At 35.5% G+C, this 25918-nt stretch overlaps 1 protein-coding gene across 2 annotated transcripts in view; it reads left to right on the forward strand.

Annotated features, from left to right (window-relative positions):
• The first annotated feature begins 5046 nt into the window (after positions 1 to 5046).
• LOC140822858 (transportin MOS14) overlaps positions 5047 to 25918 on the forward strand; it is a 37585-nt gene continuing 16713 nt past the window's right edge. The window contains exons 1-15 of one of the 2 annotated variants that reach the window (XM_073183775.1): positions 5047 to 5352; positions 7841 to 7918; positions 8043 to 8105; positions 8662 to 8709; positions 8805 to 8951; positions 9410 to 9541; positions 10412 to 10452; positions 11205 to 11296; positions 11489 to 11616; positions 12464 to 12539; positions 12811 to 12931; positions 13007 to 13106; positions 18858 to 18939; positions 20514 to 20596; positions 21422 to 21541. In XM_073183775.1, coding sequence (XP_073039876.1) covers positions 5230 to 5352; positions 7841 to 7918; positions 8043 to 8105; positions 8662 to 8709; positions 8805 to 8951; positions 9410 to 9541; positions 10412 to 10452; positions 11205 to 11296; positions 11489 to 11616; positions 12464 to 12539; positions 12811 to 12931; positions 13007 to 13106; positions 18858 to 18939; positions 20514 to 20596; positions 21422 to 21541 — 1434 coding nt within the window. In that variant the 5' untranslated portion in view covers positions 5047 to 5229. Of the gene's footprint in view, positions 5353 to 7837; positions 7919 to 8042; positions 8106 to 8661; positions 8710 to 8804; positions 8952 to 9409; positions 9542 to 10411; positions 10453 to 11204; positions 11297 to 11488; positions 11617 to 12463; positions 12540 to 12810; positions 12932 to 13006; positions 13107 to 18857; positions 18940 to 20513; positions 20597 to 21421; positions 21542 to 25918 lie in introns of both variants that reach the window. The other variant, XM_073183776.1, reaches the window with a different exon arrangement.

Genomic DNA, 25918 nt, shown 5'->3' on the forward strand with positions numbered 1-25918 from the left:
ATATTTGTCAAATCATTATCAGACATGCTTAAACATAATTAAAATTAAAAATAAACATATAAATTATAAACCTAATTTATTATTTTAAAATAAAAAGACATGCCTTCAAAATTAAAAAAAATTAAAAATAAATATATGCGATTAATTGTGCTTAAGCACATTTAATTAAACACCTTAATTACTCTTAATTCGGTCAAACTACAGTCTAACCGCTTTTTTCCGCTTTTCTACGAAGTTGGGCGTTTTTGTCGAGCTTCAAGCTTTAGCGAGCTTTTTAGAACACTGTTTTTTATTGTAAATATCGATATGATTGACATGTCTCACAGATAAAGATTCGTGGGACCGTCTCACAAGAGACCTACTCGTAGAGATTTTACTGTAAATTTGATTAGTTCTGTTTTAAAAAATAAAAAGAAAAAAATTGGCCAATCCTTTGAAATCATGTATATTATATACATTTGTTTCATAAGTAGCCATGTGAAAGGATGTCGTTCCGAGCTTCAATTATGTTCCCAAATCAAATATTCTCAACTTAAATTCAGAGAATATTAAAATATGGGATATTAATATAATAAAAACGAGATCGATCGTTATTCCCAAAGGTGGGAAAAAAACAAAAAAACAAATACGCACAAAAATTAAAGATTATAGGATATATGAGTTAAGATATTACAAAATTAATATATGGTTTTTGTATCCATTCAAATCGTTTTCAACGTGTCGATTCGATCACCTTATATAGACAATATGAGAAGAAAATCTCAAATTAAAAACAAAAATCCTATAGATTAAGATATTTTTTTATTACATAATATGCCAATATTTCATAAAATAAATGGTTATATTTTTTCCCATTTTGTTCCTAACTAAAAGTAGGGTTTCTTGTTTTTTAAGAGAGAAATTCAAGTAGGATTTTGATCCTAACCAAATTAAGATGTTCTCCAAGATTAATGAAAGATTCTACAATTAATCTGGATAAATTTTACATGAAAACACACACACACACACACACAAACCCATTAATATAAAGGTTTCTCTCCCTATCAAAACTATTATCCCAAACAAAATGGCTCACTCCTTCACACACAAACTCATGTCTTGCTCACTAATACTCCTCTTTCTTACATTTAATTCCTTCTCCACAGGCCATGGTTCTTCAGAACTACAAATTGTGTGCAATCAAACCAAAAACCATCCCCTTTGCTTGAATGTTTTAGGGTCTGATCCGCGCAGCAGTGCCGCAGGGCTCGCCGAGCTTGCACAGATAGCAATCGACATGGCCGAATACGAGGCAATAGGCACCAAAGTGAAGATCCATGGACTTCTTATGGCTGCAAAAGATCCCAAGTCAATAACCCTCTATGGAAATTGCGAAAATATGTATCTTGATGCTTTGTCTGCTCTAAGAGCCGCACCCGATTATCTTGCACAACGTCGATACAGTGATCTTCGGGCTCAGGGAGTTTTGGTACGTTATAATGTCGATCGTTGTGGGTCGTCACTTATAGTTGTTAATCCTCAATTCGCCAAAGAAATTCAAGAAGTCGGGATTCTTGGTGATGCCATATCGATTATATCTCAAGATTTGTCTCATCGATCTAGGGATGTTTGATTAATCGAACCATGTTATTGTCATTAGAAATGAATGGTTCGTATTTTAGTTAAGATTTTGCATTTTAAACATTTATTTATAAACTTCCCCTTGTACCCCATTGATTGTGATGAACAGGTATATTAATATATAACCTGTTTCCTGGCTGGAAATCCAAAGCGACCTTTCATTTCTAGAATTTCCCTCTTCTTCAACGGATCTGGAAGCACATTAGTGCAAGAAGGGATCAAAATCTGTCTCACAAAATAAATCTGAGAACTCAGAGCCTAACTTTTAAAATTTTATTTTCACTAATTTTTTGTATTGAATTTTTTAAAAAAATTATTTATGGACTTTACATTAAAATTTAAAAATAAGCTGTAAAACGACATTCAAAAAATTATTTATGGACTTTACATTAAAATTTAAAAATAAGCTGTAAAACGACATTCAAAAAAGAAGAGAATAAAAAAATTAAATTAAGATTTTTAAGTTAAAATTTGATTTTCTAGTAGTCGTGACCCTCGAAAATATTAATCAACACTATTTTAATGTTACTAATTCGTACCTCATTGTAAATTTGTAATTGTTTCACCCAAGACTTTAAATATTTTCCGATGTAGTTGGACATATAAATGACTTAACTTTCAACAATACCTCCACGCTATGATGTCCTTTCAAGATAGCAAATACATCAAATAGGAAAGTTGGGTTGATAATTTCTCAATCCGTTCAGATGATGGGTCGCCTTACTGACCATTTTATAATTATAATCATAAATAGAGATGACAATGATCGGGTCTAAATCATGCCTTGTGTTAAACTCGTCTCAGCGTGATGAGTTTAAACCCAATCAAGCGGGTGCTGAGATTCGATAGATCCGTCTCGTTACTAAATTTTTATAGAAAATTAAAAATATAAGTATGCATATATATACATGTACATATATATTATTAAGAATCTGTTGTGGTGTAATAATTGTCTCAGTCTTGTAGAGAATTCAATACATGGTATTTGAGCCGCAAACGCCTGATCCTACAATTGACATCATAGTCTAAATCACGAATTCGATTCCTATCGATTGCAAAAAAATATAATTATTGAGAGAGAAATTTTGAGGTGCAATATTTAACTCTATTTGGTAGAGCAATGAAAACGTAGTCCTTCGGCGATTTTAAGATTTAAAAGATTAGAAATGCACAATTATCATCAGCTATAATTTTTATTGTTTTTATTTATTGAATAATTCATATCTTAATCCATAATTTTAGCTTATAATATTTTAGGATTGAAATAATTTTATTTGATAATGATGTGTTTAAATAAAGTTCGAAAATAATTTTAATTATTTATTTATTTTTATAGGTTTTTTTATTATATAATGACTAAAATTTTAAAAAAAAAATATTTAATTTTTAGTGGGTTCAACCCAGATTGGACGGCCGACTTTCGGGTCTAAAGTTGGACAAGTTTAAAATGAGGCAGACGATCTCAGGTTTGGCCAAAACTATCTGAATCTCTTCTTGTTGTCATATTGATCATAAGTCAAAATTAGATGTGGTTTTTTTTTTTTAAATAAATATTTATCATACAACAATTCTTGTCTTTTCAGTTATAATAAATTGAGATTTAAATATTTTTAAATTGTTGATTGTTTCTATTTAATCTTTATAAACCCATTAATTTTGCCTTCCAACTCAACATGTTTCATCAATCTTTCTAGCTAAAAAAATTATGTTTGGACAAGCACTTATAAAACTTTTTTTAAAATGTTTTTTTTTTTACAAAATTAAATATATTAAATGTTTTTGTAAGAATAAATATGTGTTTGGACAACTATTCTATAAAAAAACATTTTTAGAGTTGATTTTTTTTTTTTTTAAAAACCATTTTATATAGTTATAAATAAATGAGAAGATGATTGAGCAATTATCCTATAAACACTTTTTAATTATCGTTTAAACTTTTTTTTGTTCTAAAAAGATAAAAAAAACACATCTTAATTGTTCTTTAAAAATTATACTTGAAGAATACATTTTTAAAATATTTATAAAGAACGTTTGATAAAAATCTTATCCAAACAAATATTTTATTTATTTTTTACTTAAAAAACACTAAAAATATTTTTAAAATACTTGTCAAAACAAAACCAAAAACTTGATAATTCAGAAGCTTCGTTAATCGAGGATGGAGAGAATTCGAGAACCAAAGCTAGAGGTAATTTCAGAATAAGAAATCGAGACGATCGAAGAAGAATTGAGGGAATATTTTCTTGAACAGCAAACAACTTTCTGTAGCATGTTATTAAAAGTATCATTCAAATTAAAATCCTTTCCCAGAAAACATTAAATAACAGGGGGAAGGAATAAAAAGCGGATAGAGTAGTTCTCTCGTGAGACGGTCTCACGAATCTTTATCTGTGAGACGGTTCAACTCTACCAATATTCACAATAAAAAGTAGAGTGAATCTCATGTGAGACCGTTTCACGGATCATAATCTGTAAGACAGGTCAACCCTACACATATTCACAATAAAAAGTAATACTCTTAGCATAAAAAGTAATAATTTTTCATGAGTGACTCAAATAAGAGATCCGTCTCACAAATACGACCCGTGAGACCGTCTCACACAAACTTTTGCCTAAAAAGTAATACTCTTAGCATAAAAAGTAATATTTTTCACGGATGACCCAAATAAGAGACCCGTCTAACAAAATACGATCTCTTAGACAGTCTCACACAAGTTTTTGCCTTATATAAAATATACAAAAAAAACTTTTTATGAGACCATCTCACAACATATATGATCAGACTCATGAAAAATAATTATTTTTTCTGACAAAAATATAGATCGGGTAGACAAATATATATCCGTGAAACATCTTATAAGAAACTTATTCAAAAATATATTATCCAGTTGATGTTTACAACAAATAAGGCCAAAATTCTTTAAAATATCAATTATTTTACTTTTCCAAACAACTCTAGTCTCGTGTGAAATTTACAGGCCTACTCTATATTTATAATAAAAAAAAGAGTGGGTCTCATGTAAGACCATCTCACGGATCATAATCTGTGAGACGGGTCGATCCTATCCATATTCACAATAAAAAGTAATACTCATACCATAAAAAGTAATACTTTTTCATGGGTGACCCAAATAAGAGATCCGTCTCACAAATACGACCCGTGAGACCGTCTCACACAAGCTTTTTGCCTAAAAAATAATAATTTTAATTTAAAAAATATGAGTTTTTTTATAAGTCGAGTCGAAAATGGGTCTCCGATGCATAAGGTATTGTAATATATTATATATAATATTACCAAGTCTCGCAACATCTACGATATACACAAAAAATTCCAGAACATATGATAACAGATTAACAGCAATAAATAAATACAAAAAGTAAAAATAAAAAAATCCGGTCAATTTAAAGTATCCTGTCCTCTTCCTTCCCAGAGGAAAAATAATTCTAAAGCTGGTTCAAAAATATAATACGCAGCGCAGCTTTCACCTCAAGCATTGATCCATTCGCAATACTGTAAACTCTATACAATCGTTGCTCAATTTCTATATAACTTCGAAGTTTCCTGTATCTATCGGCTCTATTATTCAATTGGAAGAGTCGGGGACAAGTATGGAGCTGCAAAACACGGTGAAAGAAGCCCTAAACGCGCTGTACCATCACCCAGACGACGCCGTTCGAATGCAGGCGGATCGCTGGCTCCAAGATTTCCAGCGTACGCTTGATGCTTGGCAGGTGATTTTTCAATTGGGCTATTTTTTTTTTTTTTTTTCAGATTTATTTGTTTCCCTTGTGTGGCATGGATGTGACGAGGGATTGACATTTTATTCAGCTATTTAAGTATGTGTTTTGAGTTTGATGTGGATGAGGTGGAAGTGTTCGTGGTTAATTTGTTTGGTGAATCTGTTGGGGAATCGTTTGTGCTTTTAGGTTGTGTTGAACTGAATGGTTTTGTTTTAGTGTTAAGTTCTTCACTTGCTAGTTAATTTCATAATTAATGATTTTATTAGAAAGATAAGATGTTTAGTTGGTTCTGCTGGCGTTGAAGCGAAGGGGAGAACTTACTGGAATGTTTTGGCATTTTGGAGAAGTAGATAATGGTTGTGATTAACACTATTCATATGTAATGGTTCATTCAGTATGGCTGCAGCAGTTTCTTTTCATCAAGCATGGAGCACTCACATAAATTTTGAAGATGAATTTGTTGGCTTCTCGTATGCACCCTGTGTGTATTTTTGCATATGATCGTGTTCTTGTAATGTTAAAATTGGGTCCTCAATGTTCCACGGTCGTAATTTTGCCACGTAGTTCATCCTACATGCTGTGGGCACTATATTCAACGGTCTTAAAAATTTGCAGGCTTTGTACTTTTCAAAATAAGTTATCAGCTATTCAGCTTATGTATTTTACTATTTTTCCTTTGTCGTTATCTTTCTAGTTTGACCAGGAAGATGTTGTGTTTGTAGAGAAGTTAAAGAGGCTTAAGACCCTTGTTCTGGTATGCCGAAAGGGCTTTGATACTTGCTATGTAGCACGGATACCTTGAAATTTTTTTTTTGAAGTATCGGATACGGATACGACACGGATACGGATACGATACGCGGATACGCGTGTCGGATACCCCAAAATCCGTGTCGTTGACTTTGTTCAGGGTTGACCAGTCGGATACGTTTTGGACACGGCGAGGACACGCCATGGATACGGCGTGGATACGTTTTTCGGATACGTTTGGGCAAAATTGTAAATTTTTAGAAGTTTTATGGGTTAATTAAAAAAATTAAAATTGCTAAGGACTAAAAGAAAAATACTTTAACATATATTGGGCTGGGCTTTTAAATTCCAATATACATTTGTCGTCTCTTTCTTTCTCTTTCTGCTGAAGCCTCTCAACGTGATATCGCGTCGCCCTTCTTCTCTATTTCTGCCACTGCATACTTGTGCCGAAAGGGCTTTGATATTTGGGTCTTGGGATTTGGATCTATTCCAGAATTTTGAAAAGCCAGGGTTGCCATGTTAGAAGCTCTTGTGGCAAATACGCCCCATTAGTAAAGTTTTAGTTGTGGATTTTAGACTACAGATCTTTATGAAGAGCCCATTAGTAAACATTATGTGAGATTCTTTACTGGTTAGCTTTTGAACGTTCATTGGTAAAGAGATGTTTTATTGACGTTCTTTTGTATTCTTTTCTTCTATTGTTGTTTACCAAGACTCCCTGATCTATACTTCATAATTTATTCCTTTTGATGAATTTTGTTGTATCTATGAGAGTTGCTTGATACTTATTCGAGGTATATTTTACCTCAACATTTCTGCAGTTTATGTTGTGTTAAAGCAAATAGATTTTAAAGAGCAGCTGACTAAGAATGCGTTTTTCATTGGAACCAACAAGTTTTGATAACCATTTAACACATGCATTTTAGCTCATAGAAAAAATGCTTAATTTAGTTCCCCCTAACACTTGGAACGAAACTTTAGCTGTTTTTTTCAATGAGTATAGACTTTTCCTGATTCTTGTCAAGGTCCTAGTTGAGCACTGGTCATAACGTCTATCACCCTTTTCGGTGTCCTATTCATATCCATATTATACATCAATTCGTTTAAATTTATTTATTTATTTATTTATATAATACTTTCTTTGCTGTGTTAACTGTAAACCTTCAAGTCTGAGAGGAATTCCTTGTTCGATGTAACTGTTATACCTTGTGAGATTTAATCCTTCCTGTCAATATTTTTTAAGAAGTTGTGAATTGATGTGTTATATTGTTTGCTAGTTTAATGTTGTTTTGTTTTCATGCCTTGCCTTTTCTTTTATAAGCAACATCATTCATGCAGCATTAAACACATTTTACCCTGTCAAAATCAGTTAATAACTTAATATTCTTCATAGTTTTTATTTGTTTCGCTTTCTCTTTCAGAACACAATCTATTCTAAATTAATTTTTTCTGTGAATGAACTATTTAGGTTGTGTGCCTTTTTCTTCCACATTTCTGTTGATAAAAATCTCTGAAAAATGTTGTTGAATGTGGAGAGGAGTGGTAATAAAGAATTTCGATAATTTCCCCTACCCTCTCTTGCTATGTTTGTTTGAGTTACTTGGGACATTTTTGAGAGGGAAATTTCTCTATACTAGTATGTTTCGTTTTTTCCTGTCCATTTGAATATCTTTCCTAGTATATATTGTCACTTCCATAAAAAAACCTAATTGGTTGCTCATTTTAGTAGGTTGCTGACAATTTGCTTCATGATACTGATAGTAATCTTGAAACTTCAATATTCTGCTCTCAAACTCTCAGAAGCAAGGTGATGCTTCTAATCTCTCATTTTCTTTTGGAATAAAATTGTAATGTCCAACACATTTTACTTTTTCTAATATCTATGATGATATATCATGATGCCGCTTAGCATTTTTTCATGGTGTAAATAGGTACAACGAGATTTTGAGGAGTTACCTTCTGAAGCTTTTCGTCCACTACGGGTTTCTTTAAATGTAAGGGATTCTTAGCTTGTGTAGAATTAATTTCTTGATGTGACATGGTACAATTTTTTATTTGATATTTGCTATGCTTTTCTAAAACTGCGGCATCAGTTGGGTAGTTCTATGATTCTGTGTTTGAGAATGTCGTGTAATAATTTGTAAAGTCACTCGATCTTCGATGGGATTAATATATGCGCGACAGCGAGTGTGTCCATTGCCATTTGATGATTATATTTGTAGTTAACTATTAAGGATAAATTCTCCTTCAAGATGCCATATGTTAAAAGATTCTCGCTTGCATATGGAATATGTATTTGTACATTCTGTTATGTATTGTGGTTTGCGACATATTTCTCTGTGAAAATGACACCGCCATTTTCTTGTTACACCGAAACTCTTGGGTACATTTGGGGAAAATGTATGCACACTTTGTATTAGATGCTCATGTCTAGACATTCTCTCTGCTGATATCTCTGAAAATGTGGGGACGGTGGCATTGTTTTCTGTGTTGAGAATTTTATTAAGATACAGCAATCTGGGCTTTATTCGTACTCTATTTTTGATGCAGACCTTACTAAAATCATTTCACAAAGGACCACCTAAAGTCAGGACTCAGGTAAAACTAGAAATTGATTTGAGTTCATATTGTCGATTGTTTTTGTGATATCCTTAGATTTTAACGAGGATATTGTGCTAAATATAATATTATAGATTAGCCTTGCTGTGGCTGGTTTGGCTGTTCATGTGCCTGCGAAGGAGTGGGGAGATGGCGGTATCATAAATTGGATAAGAGATGAAATGAATGTTCACCCAGAGTGTTTACCAAGTTTTTTGGAACTTCTCAGAGTCTTGCCCGAGGTACAACGATCTTCGATTTTAGAAACAGTGACACATGGACACTCTCTCTCTCTCTCACACACACACACACCCATGCTGTGTTTTTTATCCAGTAGGGTTCTGCTCTTTGTGATGAGCTTTTGAGTCGGCATTAGGGTGGCAAATCATAATTTTATAACCCCATTGCTAAATATAACTACTAAGAATATCATTTTTTTTTCTATATAGAACTTCAAAAAGTGTTGCATGTTATTGAAAAATAAAAATCTCGTTGAAGATATTCTATTTTATTTTTGTGTCAAAAGTGGGTCTTGAATTTTCTCATGGTCGAGCTTGAATTGGCTTTTTTTTTTGTCCTAGTTCGAGATGTACTATGAAGCTTGGTTGGGTCCGTTCTTGTTTAAAAATTTTGAGGTTGATGTTTTTAAGTTCATTTCAAAACACTATGGAATGAATAACTTTTTTTCAATTTGATTCAGGAAGTATTCAACTATAAAATATCCGTACGCCCTGACAGACGGCGAAATTTCGAAGATGAACTAGCTTCTGGGATGGAGATAGTTCTGAACATCTTAACCGCTTGCTTGAGCATTAATGATTTAACAGAGGAGGTACGTGTTTGGTACTTTTGATCTCTTTGAGTCCATTCTTTGTTGCCATTTAGATCAGATGTTCCTTGTAAATGTATGACAAGTATAAACAATGTTTTCTTGTGAAATTCTCCGTTCCCGTAGGCAGATTTTAAGAACACCGAGAGGTTTTCTTTCTGGTTTACTGACGCATCAGTGCATAAATTTACTGTCTTGAACCAATTTCATGTTCTTCCCGGACTTTTTGTTTTATGTTTTGATGAGTTCATCCTTTACTTGACATAAACTAGAGCTTTGGTGTTTCATTACGTGCACTTTATATTTTTGTTGGATAGATAATTTAGACCCATAGCTATACGATGAGGTTTGATGAAAGTCATGGCTGAAGACCTGTAGCGGCATACATTTTTCATTCTCTTTCCTCCATCCATTTCTATCCGCATTTGACATACAGAACCATTTGTCTATACTTTTATATTGACAGTACTACTGAGGTCTTTTGCAGAAATTGACTGCTTGACTGAGTTTGTAACCGCCCTGTGATAATGCCAGCATTTTAATTTCTGATAGGGAGCTTCTAATGTACTGAGTATTCCTGTTCATTTTTATCGCAATTGCATTGTTATTTGATTTCCAAGCCCATGTATACTTGCAATTGCATAAATTTTCAATATTGATTTTTTGATGCTGGTTATACTTCAACAATTATGTTTCTATAAAGTATTTACTCTATTTATTGAATTTTACTGAAAGATAGAATTTGTTTAATTCTTATTTACTTTATTTTGAAGACTTCGTTCTTCTATATTTTCTCAAACTTGCTGGGGGTTTTTACATACTTTGATTAGAAGGTCTTATTTGGACCTTTTTAATCCATCTGCAATTTATCAGGTTCTTGAGGCTTTTGCTTCTTGGCTACGACTGAGGCATAGGTATTCTGTCTTTCTTTCAGTTCTTGTTTTTGTTTCATCATTTAGCAATTTTTCATTGAACTTCCTCTCTTTTAAAATATTGATCTGTTTACCCTTTTCTTGGATTGAGGAAAAATATGATGTAGTAGATATATTGTGTGGCGGTTAAGGCCTCTATGTTTCTTGCATTTTCTGTTATTTATTTGCTTTGGTGAGTTAGTTGCTAGCATTAACATCTGGTTCTGTGTTAGTATATCTTACTTTTCCCTTGGATTAATTTATTTTACTGGCTTGCTCTATTGAACCTATATTTTTATGATGTCTGGCTCTTATGATAATTTGACTCGTATTAGTAATTACTGAAATTGGTTTTTGTCCTATTGATAAGACCTGAAATTCAGTATTTGAAAGGGGATTTTATATGACCTTGTAAGAATGCTTGGATAGCCCATCCATTTATTTATTAGTGAAGTAACAAACTGGCAACTCAAAAGACAAGTCAAAAGTTGTGGTCTTCAATCTTCATCCTCCAAATTGTGTGGCATTTTTTTCCAAACTTGTACTTCATGTATCCACTTTCATTGTTTTCTTGAATTCAACGAGGAAGTCTTATACTTCCTTTAGAGTCATAAAACTCTTGCATCTTGAAGAGGTAATGTAAATTATATCAAATGTCATTTTACAGATATGTTTTCACTTTTCATTTTCCTTTTTAAGTTTTGATTATTTTTCGACTAGTTGGATGATTTTCTAATGTTAGTTATTTGTTTCAGGATTCCGGCTTCAGCCCTTGCTTCACACCCATTAGTGCTTACAGCTCTTTCGAGCTTGAATAGTGATATACTCTCTGAGGCTTCTGTCAATGGTATGTTGAAGAGGATTAGCAACATGCTAATGCTCTCTCTCTGACACACACACACTCTCTATCTCTCTCACACGCACATAAACACTCACATTCATAGAGAAAATCCTCCAGTCAAGTTTTTCTCACTATTATTTGTTACATTTGGAAAAAGATAATCACAATGTATCTCTAAATCCTTACTTTTTTTTGCAGTAATCTCTGAATTGATACACTATTCGGCATCAAGAAACTTTGATGGGGTTGCCTCCCAGATGCCCTTAATTCAACTAATTGTTCCGCAAATTATGAGTCTGAAAGCACAGCTTAGAGATCCTTCTAAGGTACATGTATAAGCAGGGTCCTATGCTGTTTCTCCTGTTTTTAAAATGTTTTTACTGTCAAAGATGATTTCTTATATTTATATGCTTTATTAGTTGTATTCTCAGACCCTGAAAGATTAAAATGTTTTTGGCAGTTTAGCATGGTGTTGCAACGTAGATTGTTTCATTTGCTTATTTGAACATCAGTGTACTCACAGCTTGAAAACTTACGTGGCTATATTAAATTTGTTGAATTTTACTTCATGGCTGGCACTCCTTTTTTTATTCTTATACAATTCCTATTCTACGAGTCCTGCTTATAGAATTTGGTGTTACTTACACCAAAGTAGCTGAAGATTAACTCTCTGTTTCCTCACTCATCCACCCTCCATATTGAACAATAACATCTTGTGGTGGCTTAATCCGATATTCAATTTTTTCTTTGCAAATGGCGGAGTTGGCATAATTAAATGCACTTTCAACCTCTAGTTTATGGGATGTGGTTGTGTCTTTCTGCAAAATTGGGATGTAGACTATAATTAAAGGCCGTTGCTAGCAAACTGCAGCTTAGCATTCAAACTAAAGAGATTAGACCAGTTTGATTGGTGTACGCCACACAGGGTGGTCATGTTGGGAGCATTTGCTGCAGCTGGTGGAATTCAAATAATAATTCAGCTACAAGCTGCTGCAGTGGCAGCAGAGATTAATTGTGCAATTGTGGTCCTATTTTTCTAAAGATATATGGGAGGGACACTGTTTGTTTCTGTTGAAACTTACACCGTTTTTGCCTTGAGTTTCTTGTTGAGCTAAGTTTGCCGAGCTGCGTTATTGTCTTTTATGTTCGATACTTGTTTACTGCTTCTTTCAGGATGAGGAGGATGTGAAGGCCATTGCTCGCCTCTTTGCTGACATGGGAGATGCGTATGTTGAATTGATTGCAACCGGTATATAAGTTGTCGCTTGATACATGATTCTTCACTTTGTTGCTTTTATGTTGGATCCATTCAAGGGGAATGTTCTTAATGAATCATTTATATTAAAATGCATCTCTCCTTCACATCACACTCACCCTCTCCAGCATATTAATGATTTTATCTTCACATACATATGCACTGTGCACGCACAAGCACATCTGCACATGCGCCTGATTTATGCAAATTCTTATGGTGTTTTCACTGACAAGATTGCCTTATGAAAATGACTTTTTATCTTCAGGTTCTGACGAATCAATGATGATTGTGCAAGCATTACTTGGAGTTGCTTCACATCCAGAATTTGACATTGCTTCCATGACCTTTAATTTCTGGCACAATCTCCAAATTATATTAATTGAGAGGTGAAATTATATTGAATTGTCATTAAGTAGGAATGCTTGAATAAGCTGTTGACTTTGACTATTCTATTGAATCAGGAATTCTTATGCAGCCTATGGAAGCGAAGCATCTGTTGAAGCTGAGAGAGCCCGTCGGTTGCAGGTTTTCCAGTCATCATATGACTCACTTGTCTCCTTGGTGAGGCTTTTCTCCTCTGTGTTGATTTAATGTGCAATTCTTGGTTTCAAGCTGAATCTCTTCCATCATCTATGAAAACATCCAGTCCTCGAAATGCTCTCTTAAGAAGAATTATTTTATAATCAAAAGTTGCAGTAAGTCATTTCCAAAAGTTTAAGAGCATGATGTCATCATTGTCCAAGTGCCTTCTGAAACTTTTTGGTGCTCCTATTTTTCTTTGTTTGGCATGAAATAATTTCCTAAATATATTTTTTATATGAAACGAATTGTATTAAAATAGGAAAACAGAGTAGAGGGAGATTAATAAGATATCCGCAAAAGTACAATACATGAAAGGCTGCACTATCGTCAATAACATAAAAATTTTCAATCCCTGACTAGAGCTGAGATAGAGAAATGATTAAACTCTGCAAGCTTTCTCGTCCAACTAGCAACCTTAAATCTGAACTTTTCCCAAACCATGTCTATAGACTCTGCTCTATCGTTGAAAATTCTTTTGTTCGGCTTTAATCAGATTGACCAAAATAAGCAATGAACTAGCCCATTCCAAAAGGTCCGACATTTCCATCCGTTAGGCAATCCCGGGTCCAAAAGAAACATATCATGCGCCGCTCTTGGAAATATCCACTCCATACCCAATTCCTGCAATACTCTGTTCCAAATTCCACTCGTGAACGAACAATGCAAAAGTAGGTAATCTTGATTCTTCTCTTTGTTCCGGCAAAGTGTATACCAGTTCAGACTTACTGGCACAGTTAGGCCATCTTTTTTGCTAAGAATCGCAAGTCGGCAATTTTCTCAAAGACACAGTCCACGAGAAAACCTGAACATTATGTGAGATATGTTCTCTCCAGATATTATAAAAATAAGGGAAATTAAGAAAATTAGTGACTAAAAAAAGATTCATAAAAAGATCTGACACAAAAGATCCTAAAGAGTCCCCCAACCAAACCCTAAATCTGCCCTACCCAACCAACTCCAAATGAATATTTTCTAAAAACCCCAACAAAGTACTCAACTCATCAATTTCAACCTCATTCAAAGCCTGGCTGAAGCGCAGATCCCAGGGATAGCTGGAATTAACCGGAAGGTCCACCTCATTAATGAAACTTCTAATATTTTTGTTTGACTCGAGGAGATTTGGAGTAGAGATGGAAAAGATCTTTTAACGACGAAATCCCCCACCAAGTATCCTCCCAAAAGCGAATTATATTCCTCTCTTTGAACACCGCCCTAACTAAAAGATGAAAGTCTGGTAAGATCGAGAGATAAATTTGCACGATTTTCTAAAAGTCTTATTCCTTGCCAACCCCACGTCCCAACCATTATCTTGCAATACATCTTGATATTTTTTTTCCACAAAGGTTCCCTTTCCACGGAACATTTCCATCACCATTTCTCTAAAAGTGTCTTATTCCTCAAGCAAATGCCCCCCATTCCCAATCCCTCAATCGTTTGGTTTGCAAACATCTCAAGCAACCAAATGACAATGTACCTCCCCATCGGCTACGTTCCACAGAAAATCCCTCATAATATTTTCCATACCATTTGCCACACCTAATGGTACTTTAAATAGAGACATGAAATACGTTGGCATCGCACTCAACACTTTCGCTATCAAGTCGCTTGCTTATTTCTTTGACATCTTAGATAGCATGGGTTCCAAAAGCCATAATTCCGAGTATTACCTCCCAACTGTACCCCCAGATATTTAATTGGCCACTCCTCATTTTTACACCCGATCTCTGAAGCCAACCCTTCCACTACCATTTCCGAACAATTTAATCCCAACAAAACACTCTTGTCCAATTTAATCTTCAGTCCCAACTTCTGGCTAAAAGAGTTAAGTATCTCCACCAAAAACAACGCTAATGTCTCTCAGATTTAACAAAAAACAAAGTGTCATCCGCAAATTGAATGTGAAACATCTCTATTTTATCTATACCAACTTCTAACCTCCTGACTTCATTCGCAGTCTTAGCCGTATCCACCAACAGCCCCAATCCATCAATCACAAGATTAAATAGGAAAGTGCTTTTTGTGTAAGACCTCTCACCCCTTTTATTTTACCTTGTCGCCTTTCATTAATAAATATAGAAAAAGAGATTTTCGATACGCAACCATTTATCCACTTTCTCCATCTATCACCAAAACCTTTCTTTTGTAGCACGAAATCCAAAAATCTCCAATCCACATTATCATACACTTTTTCCAAATAAACTTTGAACACCAACCCTTTCTTCTTCTTTAGTCTACACTCATCGAGTATTTCATTAGCTATAAGACAACAATATAGAATTTGTCTCCCTTGTATAAATGCACATTGATTTTTAGCTATCGTTTCGCTCAAAACTTTCTTCAACCTATTCGTTAAGACTTTAGCCAAAATCTTATACAAACTCGTTATCATACTGATTGGCCTAAAGTCCTTTGCCTTGACCGCATCTTGTTTCTTAGGGATTAGACAAATTTAAGTCTAATTGGTAATCCCATAGACCATGCCTCCTTCAAAGAATTCGTTAAACACCTTCACTAAACCTTCTTTGATTGTATCTTAACAACTTTGATAAAAAGCCAATGTAAACCCATCCAGCCCTGGAGCCTTCGATCCGTTGGTATCAAACACCGTTTTTTTAATCTCCTCATCTGAAAACGGAATCTCAAACTCCTCTGCATCCACCCTACCTATAAGGCTCCACTCTAGCCCGTCGAACCCCCCTTCACCATCCAGTTTCTTATAGATTCCTGAAAAAACTGATTATATAATCTTCCATCTGACAAACCTCCGTAACCACATACCTGTACTTCGAGTTCCAATTTATCTATTAGTGATCTATTCCTTCGATTATTCAGTAAGGCATGAAAAAACTTCTCAAGTTCTGGTTCCCTTCCCTCAGCCATCTCACTTTTGCCTTTTGACTTTTCATTTGAAACCTTCTAAACAACATTTCTTCCATTTCGCACCTCATTATCATTACCTTTCTTTCCTCAGTAAAAACATCCGACAAATTCCTCCCGTCTCTTGCTCATCCAACTGTCTAATTTTTTCTAACTACGCGTATTTCACATCCACATCCCCAAAGACCTCTTTGTTCTATTTGGAACTGAACTTTATTCCTTTAAGTTTCTTAATGAACTTATACCTTTCCCACCTCTGACTGACCCCATTATTCCACCAAGACGAAACTGAATCTTTGAAGTTTTTATGAGTCAACCAAGCATTCTCGAATCTGAACGGAGATGGACCCCAAGTAACCTTAGAACTATCTAGCAAAACCGGAAAGTGATATGAGGCGATTCTGGGTAACACCGTTCGTCTAAAAGTGGGAAAGATGTCCATCCAACCCCCTGAGAACATACATCTGTCTAGCCTACAACAACTTGGTATATCCCTGAAGTTAGACCATAATTACTTTTCTTCAATAAAGGTGGATCGTGCAGTTCCAACTCCTTGATCAATTTATCGAAATACGACATGCTTGTAGTTGTGGATAAGGTATTCATATTTTCGCTCAAAGTTCTAACCACATCAAAATCTCCTCTAGAGCACCTATTTTAGCTCAATAGTTCTCTTTCTCTTGGCTTACATGACCCATAAATAGCTGAGAACCACCATTTAATATCATCATTAAGTTGGATCTCTATCGAGACCGAAATCTCCCCTATCAATTTATCACTGACGACCACGACTCTGGGATCCCACATCACTAAAATACCCCTTGATCTTCTTATCGCCGGTAAGAAAACCCAATCAAGAAATCTAGTCTTGCACAAACCTGCAACAAATTTACTATCCAACGCCTCTCTCTTGAGTTTTAAAAGCACCGCAATGTTCGGTTTTTCCTTACGTATTACAGTACGAATTAATCCCCCCTTTCTTGCTGCCTATCCCCCCCTAATATTCCATGAGCATATCTTTATAAAAACGCATTTGAATCTTTGGAAACCAAGCCTTTCTCGTAATTTATCCCGCACTTCAATCTATTTAGTTCTCTATTTAAAACACCTGTTGACTGCTTAACACTTCCCAACATTTATAATCTGAATGGACTCCCAAAGCCTTATCCTCATCTTGGAATTTATTCCCCATCTCATCCTCTGTGAAATTTAATTCTCTTTGCTCGGCTCAGCATCTATCCTCTGTTGTCCTCCTTCACCTAAAAGACCGTTAGACATCCCTAGAACGGAGGAAACGGGAAAAATAGAATGAAAATTGAAAGAATGATTTAGAAATGATGATTGAAAACAAGATAAGATGGCATTGGGGAAATTACAGATGTGTGAGTCTGTGCAAAAAAGATGGCCGGAATGTGCATTAAGCCCGAATTGGTGTAGTCTTTGCCGGGAGAAAGATGAAGATCAGGATCATTTGTTACTGCATTGCTCGTTTTCGTATGGCATTTGGCAGAAGATCTTGCAAAAGCTGGGCTTTCAGTGGAGCTTTCCTTGCGAGGCAAAAGAGATGTTTTCAATGCGACCGAGTTGCCACGCAGGGAGATTACATGAGAGATTCTGGTTGGTGATTGTTCATTGCACATTTTGGTCCATGTGGTTGGAAAGAAACAAAAGGATATTTGAAGACAAGTCAACGCCGCAGGACGAATTATGGGAAACAATCAAATTCAGGGTTGCAAGTTGGTTGGTTGTAATGCCAGAGTTTAAACATCTCTGTCTCTCAGATTTAGTCAGGGATTGGAATTATGTTTGGTCTTGATTCTTGATGTGTTGTAGCTTTGTTCTAGTTTTACTATAGCTATTTACTCGCGGATCTCTTATCCGCTGTTGTAAAACTTATCATCATTTTAATATAATACTGTTTCTACTAAAAAAAAAAAGGAAAACAAGATAAGAATTCTCCCACTAAAGGTTTCGCATTTTCCTGCTGAAGTGACCGGTATTTTGCATAGGACCAGGTGAAGATGAGAACAACCACTTTAAATCTGTGACCTCATCCTCAGTATGTACTGAAAAATCTTAAATGCATGAAGCATGGTTATTTGAAACAAAAGATTCATCTTCTTTCTCCGAGAAATCGTCTTCTAAGTCGGTGCAAATTGATTCTTCCCTGTTCCAAGTCAACCTCCACCCAACAAAAAGTCCTCATGGTTCAAGATACTTGATTTTGGTAAAACATCCTTTTCGAAACCAACTTTATCCTCATTTATTTTCCTTAACTTTCTTCTGTTGTACGTTTTCTCAAAGATAGGCAGTTTATCCTTTGTGCCTTCAGCTCCTCTAAGTCTGATTTGACCCTCGAACCCTTGGTTAATCATGGAATGGATATGTGATCTTCTGAAATCACTAACCTCTTTAGGGACTATTTTTTTTAAGTTCTTAACTACCTTTCCCATTAATGAAGGTGCCGACATAACAGTAAAATTAACTTGCCGAATCTCGGCCTTCTTAGGAAGAACAAGAGTCTTCATATTTGGGAGTGTAGGAGACAATGAAAGTGATGACTCGAAATAGGACATGAAGAAGCACTCAGGAGATTAATTTGATACTCTATGAAGTACATAATCAATTTTCTTGCCATTTTAATGGCTTCCAAAAAGTTTAACTAGACTAAGTTTGCTTTATTTGGTTGTGTTGTTTCGTTTAAACTCTGTCAATAATATTTTCAGGAGATGGTGAATTCATATTAGTCTAAGATATTTTTGGTAAAACTTTCGAGTTTGCTAATGTGTATACCAGGTAATAGATGGTATGGAAGAGATCTCACGAACGAAAGTAAATTTTCTTTTATCACAGGTTAGCATCAAAGTCGAGTACCCACGGGATTATTTGGATCTTTCAAGGGAGGATCAGAAAGATTTTAAGCAGACTAGATATGGTACATTCCTCTGTAGTTGCTTTGCTAATTTGTATTTCAACATTTCCTTCAATGGTGTCATTTTTTGTTATGGAGTCACAAATTGGAAATTCACAGTTAACCAAAGAAAATATAAAATGCAGAATAAATCATTGTGGCGGATGGAATGATCAACACTGCTCTTGAGTCATTGCTTTATCTCGTTTGGCCTCTCTACAATTTATTAGCGTATAACAAACCTGTAATACCTCAAACTTTTTTGTTGATATTTCAAATATTTGGATACATTTTAACTAAAAGGCTTTTAATTTCGCGTGCTTGTCAGTGACCTTTGATAACTTTTCAGTTGTGACGAACGTTGTGGTTCTCATATGCACTATGTAAAAAACACATAAACAATTTTTGGCTTGATTCAATCTTTTCTTCAGGAGTGTGGGGTGTTTAGGGATTGTGCCTCATATCTTACGCAGTTTCTTCTCAGTTGGTGCTGTGTTAAAACTAAAGCTAATTGGACTGCTAAGACAAAAATATTCAGTCAGTTTTGTTGAAACTTATGCAATGTCCAACATGGATCAAATTTTCTCAATGCTGTAGTTGTGCCGGTGGCTGTGATACTACATCTAAATAAGTTATGCTGCCTGTATGCCTAAGTACAGCGTCCATTTTAATGAAATTAAATAATAATTATTTTCTTTTAAAAGTTTCCCAGCACGTTCTGAACTTTATGACACTGGTTTGAGTCTTGTTTTCTGTTACCTTTCTTTTATATCTTTTTATTTTTTTCAATCTAAGCTCATGGATTTAGAAAGGAAATCTGAGCTCTTCAGCTAACAAGCAACAGATATAGAAATAAAAACTGATAACAAAAACTGCACATTGCTTCTTTTAACATTCTTCCCTGATACACTGTTAGCATGAAGAAAAATGGCAAGAGATATGTGCCAATTGTCCTCCTCTGGAAAACCCTTTTTAAGACCTTTGGGTAGTCTTAAAGCTTTTTGAAGTTGAGTAAATGAAACTACAGAAAGAGAACAATATAAACAATTAACTCACTGAACCAGACAAGCAAGATCTAATCTTCTGTTTGCATATCAATACATGGAGGAACTATTCTGTCTTCTTTTTACTTTTCTGGCTGTCTGGACAATATGTTTCAACTGTCAAGATACAACCAAAAATAAAATACACAAAAGAATGCCTTACCAAAATTGGTATTCTTTTTTACTGATGCGAAATTGTAGGTTCATAAAGGGGAACATTATTCTTTAACGCGAAGAATCACTCACAGTTCCATGCCTCCTTTGCTGTAGCTAGATTGAATGCTTTTTCAGAAAACCCTAGTTTCTGTCTCTCTACTGACTGAACGACGATATATTTCTCTTTTTGTTCTGCTTCCTACAGTGCACCAGAAATATGTTTAGTGTCTCTGGATATTTACCTTGAACTTTACTTTCAGGCACTATCTTATCCCTCTTCTTTTCTGTCACTTGACTAGTTTTCCTATGTCGAGTTGTCAATTTGTTTTACATTCTATCTCAGTTCGGGCTCTGGTATGGTACAACCTATGGATTTCTGAAAATCTTTTATCTTTGCAGCTGTTGCTGATGTCCTTATCGATGCAGCTCTAGTTTTAGGTGGGGATGCTACCCTAAGAATTCTATACATGAAGCTTATCGAGGTACGTATTGATCCTGGAGAAATTATTCATTTCTCGAATTAATAAATAAATTCTTCTTCACAAGTAATAGCAAAGGACTTGGCAGTGACATTTACGATCAGTTCACATGCTTGTTACTTGAATTCCTAACCCACAGTACAAATACAACAGGAACGCTTATGAATTATTGGTAGAGATGCCTTACTTCAGATCTTATTTATTTAATGCATAGAAACAAGCGTGTCACCTTTGAACCCCCATAAATGGATGTAGGAGATTATGTAGACCTGCTAGCTAAGTAATACAAAACATTGCTGGTGTTATATGCTATTAACTAAGATTACCAAGAGTCTTGTGGGATAAGAGTAGTCAATCCTTTATTCCCAATGGTCTTTTAGCCCTCCATCTCTTTTTTGCATAGCATCCATGACATCCACAAGTGAGCCTTTGGTTACAGTTTTCAGGTTGAGAAAATTGTGTGCCGGTGCCGTTTGATTGAAAATAGCATGCACAATTTTTCAGTCATATAGTTCAATTGCGTAAATATTTGATGTTAATTTTACAACAATCATTCTGGTTTTGTGAATTATTTATTCGCTAGTCTTGAAAATTATTGTATAGATATGCATGGTGTGATGGAGGAGAAAAATATTGATTGTTCTTCACATTCTGATTGTGTCATTTTGTTGATGAATGAGTGAAGATGTAGTTGCTTATATTTTAGTTCTTTTGTAGATTTTGTCTGGGGTAAATGAATCGTCAAATCTCTTTGCGCAAGATTTTCCACTCTAAAACCTGTTTTTTTATCTGTGATTTTAAATTTTAAAATTTTTGTTGACATCACAGGCAGTGAGTAGTCGTGGGAACGATGAGAACTTTGATTGGCGTCCAGCGGAAGCTGTTTTGTTCAGCATAAGAGCAATATCAGATTATGTATCTGTTGTTGAGGGAGAAATTATGCCTCAGGTACAAATTTCTTCAAGCCACAACCATACTGCCAGTGCCACATCATCTTTGCTTTGGTTACTCTTGGAAAATATATGAGGAGAAAAAATATTCTTTTTTTTTTTGTGATTGAGTTCAAGGGCCTCTCATAGTGAGAGCAATGACAATATTAAAGATAACAAATTAAGGTTGAATATTTGACAGATTTCTACTCCGCATTTTACAATATTTACTACCTAAAAATACAAAGGAAAAGATTCTATAATATCTTCAGGATTGCGAACAAATTGGGAAAAACGTTGATTGATGCATTTCCAGCACTCCCTCTCAAGCTGTTTTGAAGATGTCTTCCAGATACAACTTGTTTGTCAGTTTATCAAATTGTTTCTTCGGCAGTCCTTCAGTTAACACATCAGTCAATTGCTCACCTGTGGGAAGATATGGCATGCTTATTATTCCAGCATTGAGTTTTATCTTGATGAAATGCTTATCCAGTTCTATATGCTTTGTCCGATCACGTAGTACTGGATTATGAGCTATAGAAATAGCAGCTTTATTGTCACAATAGACCTTAACAGGAGCTGAATGAGAAATCTTCAATTCTTCAATAATTCTTTTTATCCATATTGCCTCGCAGATTCCATGTGCCACAACTTTGATTTCAGCTTCAGCACTACTTCTAGCTACCGCATTTTGTTATTTTACTCCACCACGTAACAATGTTTTCATCAACAAATGAGCAGTAACCAGATGTAGATCTCGTCTATAAAACTTCATACCCAGTCTTCATCTGTGTAAGTTTCAACTTGAAGATGTCCATGTTTCTTGAATAGCAGCCCTCTCCCTGGAGCAGCCCTCTCCCTGGAGTCTCGTTCAAATATTTTAAAATCTTGTAGACAACCTCAAAATGTTCTCTTCCTAGTGAGTGCATGAATCGACTCATCATTCTATCAGCAAAGGTAATATCGGGACGTGTGTGAGTTAAATAAATTAACTTCCCCACAAATCTTTGATATCATTCCTTTTATTATTCACTTTTTCGGCCTTGGCATCTTGTAACTTCATATTAGGATCAATTGGGGTCTCAACCATCTGATAGCCTAGTAAACACGTTTCTCCAAGAAGATCAAGCATGTATTTTCTTTGATTAACAAATATACCTTCTTTGGATCTTTCAAACTCCATTCCAAAGAAATATTTAAGAACTCCCAAATCTTTTATTTGGAACTCATTAGCAAATCTCTTCTTGAGATCTGCTGATTTTGTTTTATCATCACCGGTTAAGATTATGTCATCAACATAAACTATCAAGATTGCAAATTTACTATCTTGAATGTTTTATAAAATATAGTGTGATCTGCTTGACTCTACACAAAGTCATAGGTAATAATTGTCTTTCCAAAGCGTTCAAACCATGCTCTTGGCAGCTGTTTGGGTCAATACAAGGACTTATTTAATCTGCATACTTTGTCGCTGCTATGTCGTCCTTCAAATCCTGGTGGTAAGTTCATAAATACCTCCTCCTCAAGATCGCCATTGAGAAACGCATTTTTAACATCAAGTTGATGCAAAGGCCAATCTAAATTCACTGCTGCCGAGTCACTACTAAACAAACTAATAAGCGTGCATAATTAAACTTGAGGACAACAATCAAAAAGCGGAAACCAAATAACTTGATCATCTTATAACTCAAATGAAAACAAAACAATAATTTCAGTCTTAAACGTTAATACAATCATAACAAAATCATAATCTTGCACGAGAATATGAGAAACTAAATATAACTTCCACGAGATCACCATCGAAAACCCAACTGCTTTAGCCACTGTCCTGGCCATCCGAACCGTCCAACCTAAGATCTGCCCCATGGAATGGGGTGGCCAAGATGAAAACAATGACGTGGTCGACAATTGCTCAACACAAGAATGTATAAGTATGCAAACCGATATGATGCATGTGAAATGCAATATGCTCGGATATCAAAGATCAAGTCAAGAATCTCATGCTCAGTCTTAGAGGCTTCTGGAGTGTGTAGTCTCTGATCTACCCTAGGCATGTTTTGGCTCTCATACTCATCATCAAGACGTGGACCTACATTGTCCAGGGTCATCAAAGCCCGCGGGTCACGTCGGACACTGTAGCTCTTGACTGTAGCTCTTGATACCCAACTGTCCCCAATACAAAACAAGGCTGAGCTGCCCCAACAAACGAGGTATATATCAAAAGATATTAGACCCAACGTGATATGTCGTGCATAATATGTCAAAGAAGTAAAACAAGCATCATGCTAGATAAATATGCAGTATATAAGTGTGTATACTACACTTGGATATTTCAGTCAGTACATCATGTACCTCACTAAAATAATCTGACAGAAATTCTAGTCTGAACCTACACTATGCCAACATACTAAAATCATTATCATGTCAGATCCAAAATCATTAAACATGCTTTATAATTCTTCCTAATGATCCTTAAATCACTATTTAAGGCTTAAGGAATATACCCGCTGTAAAGGCCTCTAAAAACTTCTTGCTTGAAAATTTGCGGAAAATTAAAAATTTTCTTTTTAAAAGAACTTAAATGGCCTCATTCATAAAATCACTGATGAATCAGTTCAATGTTTCCAAAATATTGCAGCGGAAGAAAATAAAGTTGCCATGAATCAGTTCAATGTTTCCAAAATATTGCAGCAGAAGAAAATAAAGTTGCCAAAAATAACAATTTTAAAATTTATCCAACGACTGATAAAATGTTTGCGGAATAAAATAACAACTGCTGCACTGAGGTCCTCGGGTGCCACTACTGCCGACCCAAGCTGGCTCACTGGTCCCCGCCCTCGGCCCTGGCCTCATCAGTACCTACAACAATCAAGTCTAGTGAGCCTAAAGACTCAGCATGCATATATCGCAGGTAACGCGTAAAATCTGAAGTAAAATATGCATGGGATAAAATATCATGACATGAGACATGCTGAAAATAATCTGTACTCATGCTGAAAATAGTCTGTACTGAACAATTATAATACGTGCATAACTAAACTGATAATCACAGTAAAAATGTTTGCCTTGGAGCCTGTACTGAAATAACTGGTAAAATTTTCTGTTGAGATTATGTTTTACGCCTGTGGCCACTGCACTAAGCTGAAACTGATCGGTAACTGGCTATCGGGGAGGCTGAAACTGAACTGATCTGGCCGGTCACTGGCGACCGGGTGGTACCATACTGAACTGATCGGTCACTGGCGACCGTATAAAATAACACTCACACATAGTGAATGAACCACAAGCCATATCGCATAAATCTCAAAAATAATCATTTTCTGTTTTCATGCACGTAATATAATTTAACTGGCATAATGAAAAATCCTGTAATTTTACCAACTGGATTGGATTGGATCGTCCCCAGGCTCGCTGCAACCTAAATATGCCATGAAAATATGCAATGGATAAAACTTGACCAACTATGCAATTTACGTTCCAAAGATGCGACTACGACGCCTAATGACTTCGTATTTAATCATGACTCCGAACCAACCTGAATCGACACTGAACCGACATATCGTCATGATTAAAATACGCTGAAAATCATAAAATAATGCTCCTAAAATGATAGGGTCGAAATCTAGGTGAAATGGAGGCCAAAACATGAAACACTCTTTCGAGAGTCAATTTGGCACATCGCACCGTAAATTCTAGTACGACCTCAAAAATGATCCGAATCACGAACGGTCGAAAACACGACCTTCCTAACTCAATGGGGCACTGTCCAGTCCAAGGCCATAGGCTAAAAGCCGACCGAGAACTCGAACGAGCCTCCGAACCGGCACAGCAACTTGCTGTAAATTCCAGCAGCTGCGCACTCGCTAGTCTTGTGTTGGTTTCGAGTCTATCGGCCATTGGGGCGCGAACCACCGATCAGAGACCCTTACCAACATCCTAAGGAATGATTTGAACCATGGCTAAGGGCTTTTGGCCAGCCACCATTCGAACCATACCAGAAACAAAACCGAAACTCCAACCGAGAACCAACGTGCATGCGTGTGTAGTGTTTAGCTTTGATCGATGTCTTGCGTCGTTCCAGTGGCCATTTGATTGACCATGACATGATCTAAACATCTAGGGGCATGGTATGAACCGTGGCTAAGGGCCATAGGCCAACCAAGATCCATACCAAGCAACCAAAACCGAAATGCATATGCTGAAATAACCGAAGGGCCGAAGGATATAGGGGGCTGTTGTGATGTTTTTATTAAAAACCGAGTAGCCATGGACCAAGCCACCAAAAGGGCGACTTAGTCACGTCTTAGTCATGCTAGGACAGTGATCCAACCATGGCTATGAGCCCTAGGGCAGCCAAGATCGAATTCAATCCCTCCTTGCCAACAAGCTGAAATTC

This window comes from Primulina eburnea, chromosome 2 (assembly GCF_022965805.1).
Source record: "Primulina eburnea isolate SZY01 chromosome 2, ASM2296580v1, whole genome shotgun sequence".
In the NCBI taxonomy this organism is placed as follows: domain Eukaryota; kingdom Viridiplantae; phylum Streptophyta; class Magnoliopsida; order Lamiales; family Gesneriaceae; genus Primulina; species Primulina eburnea.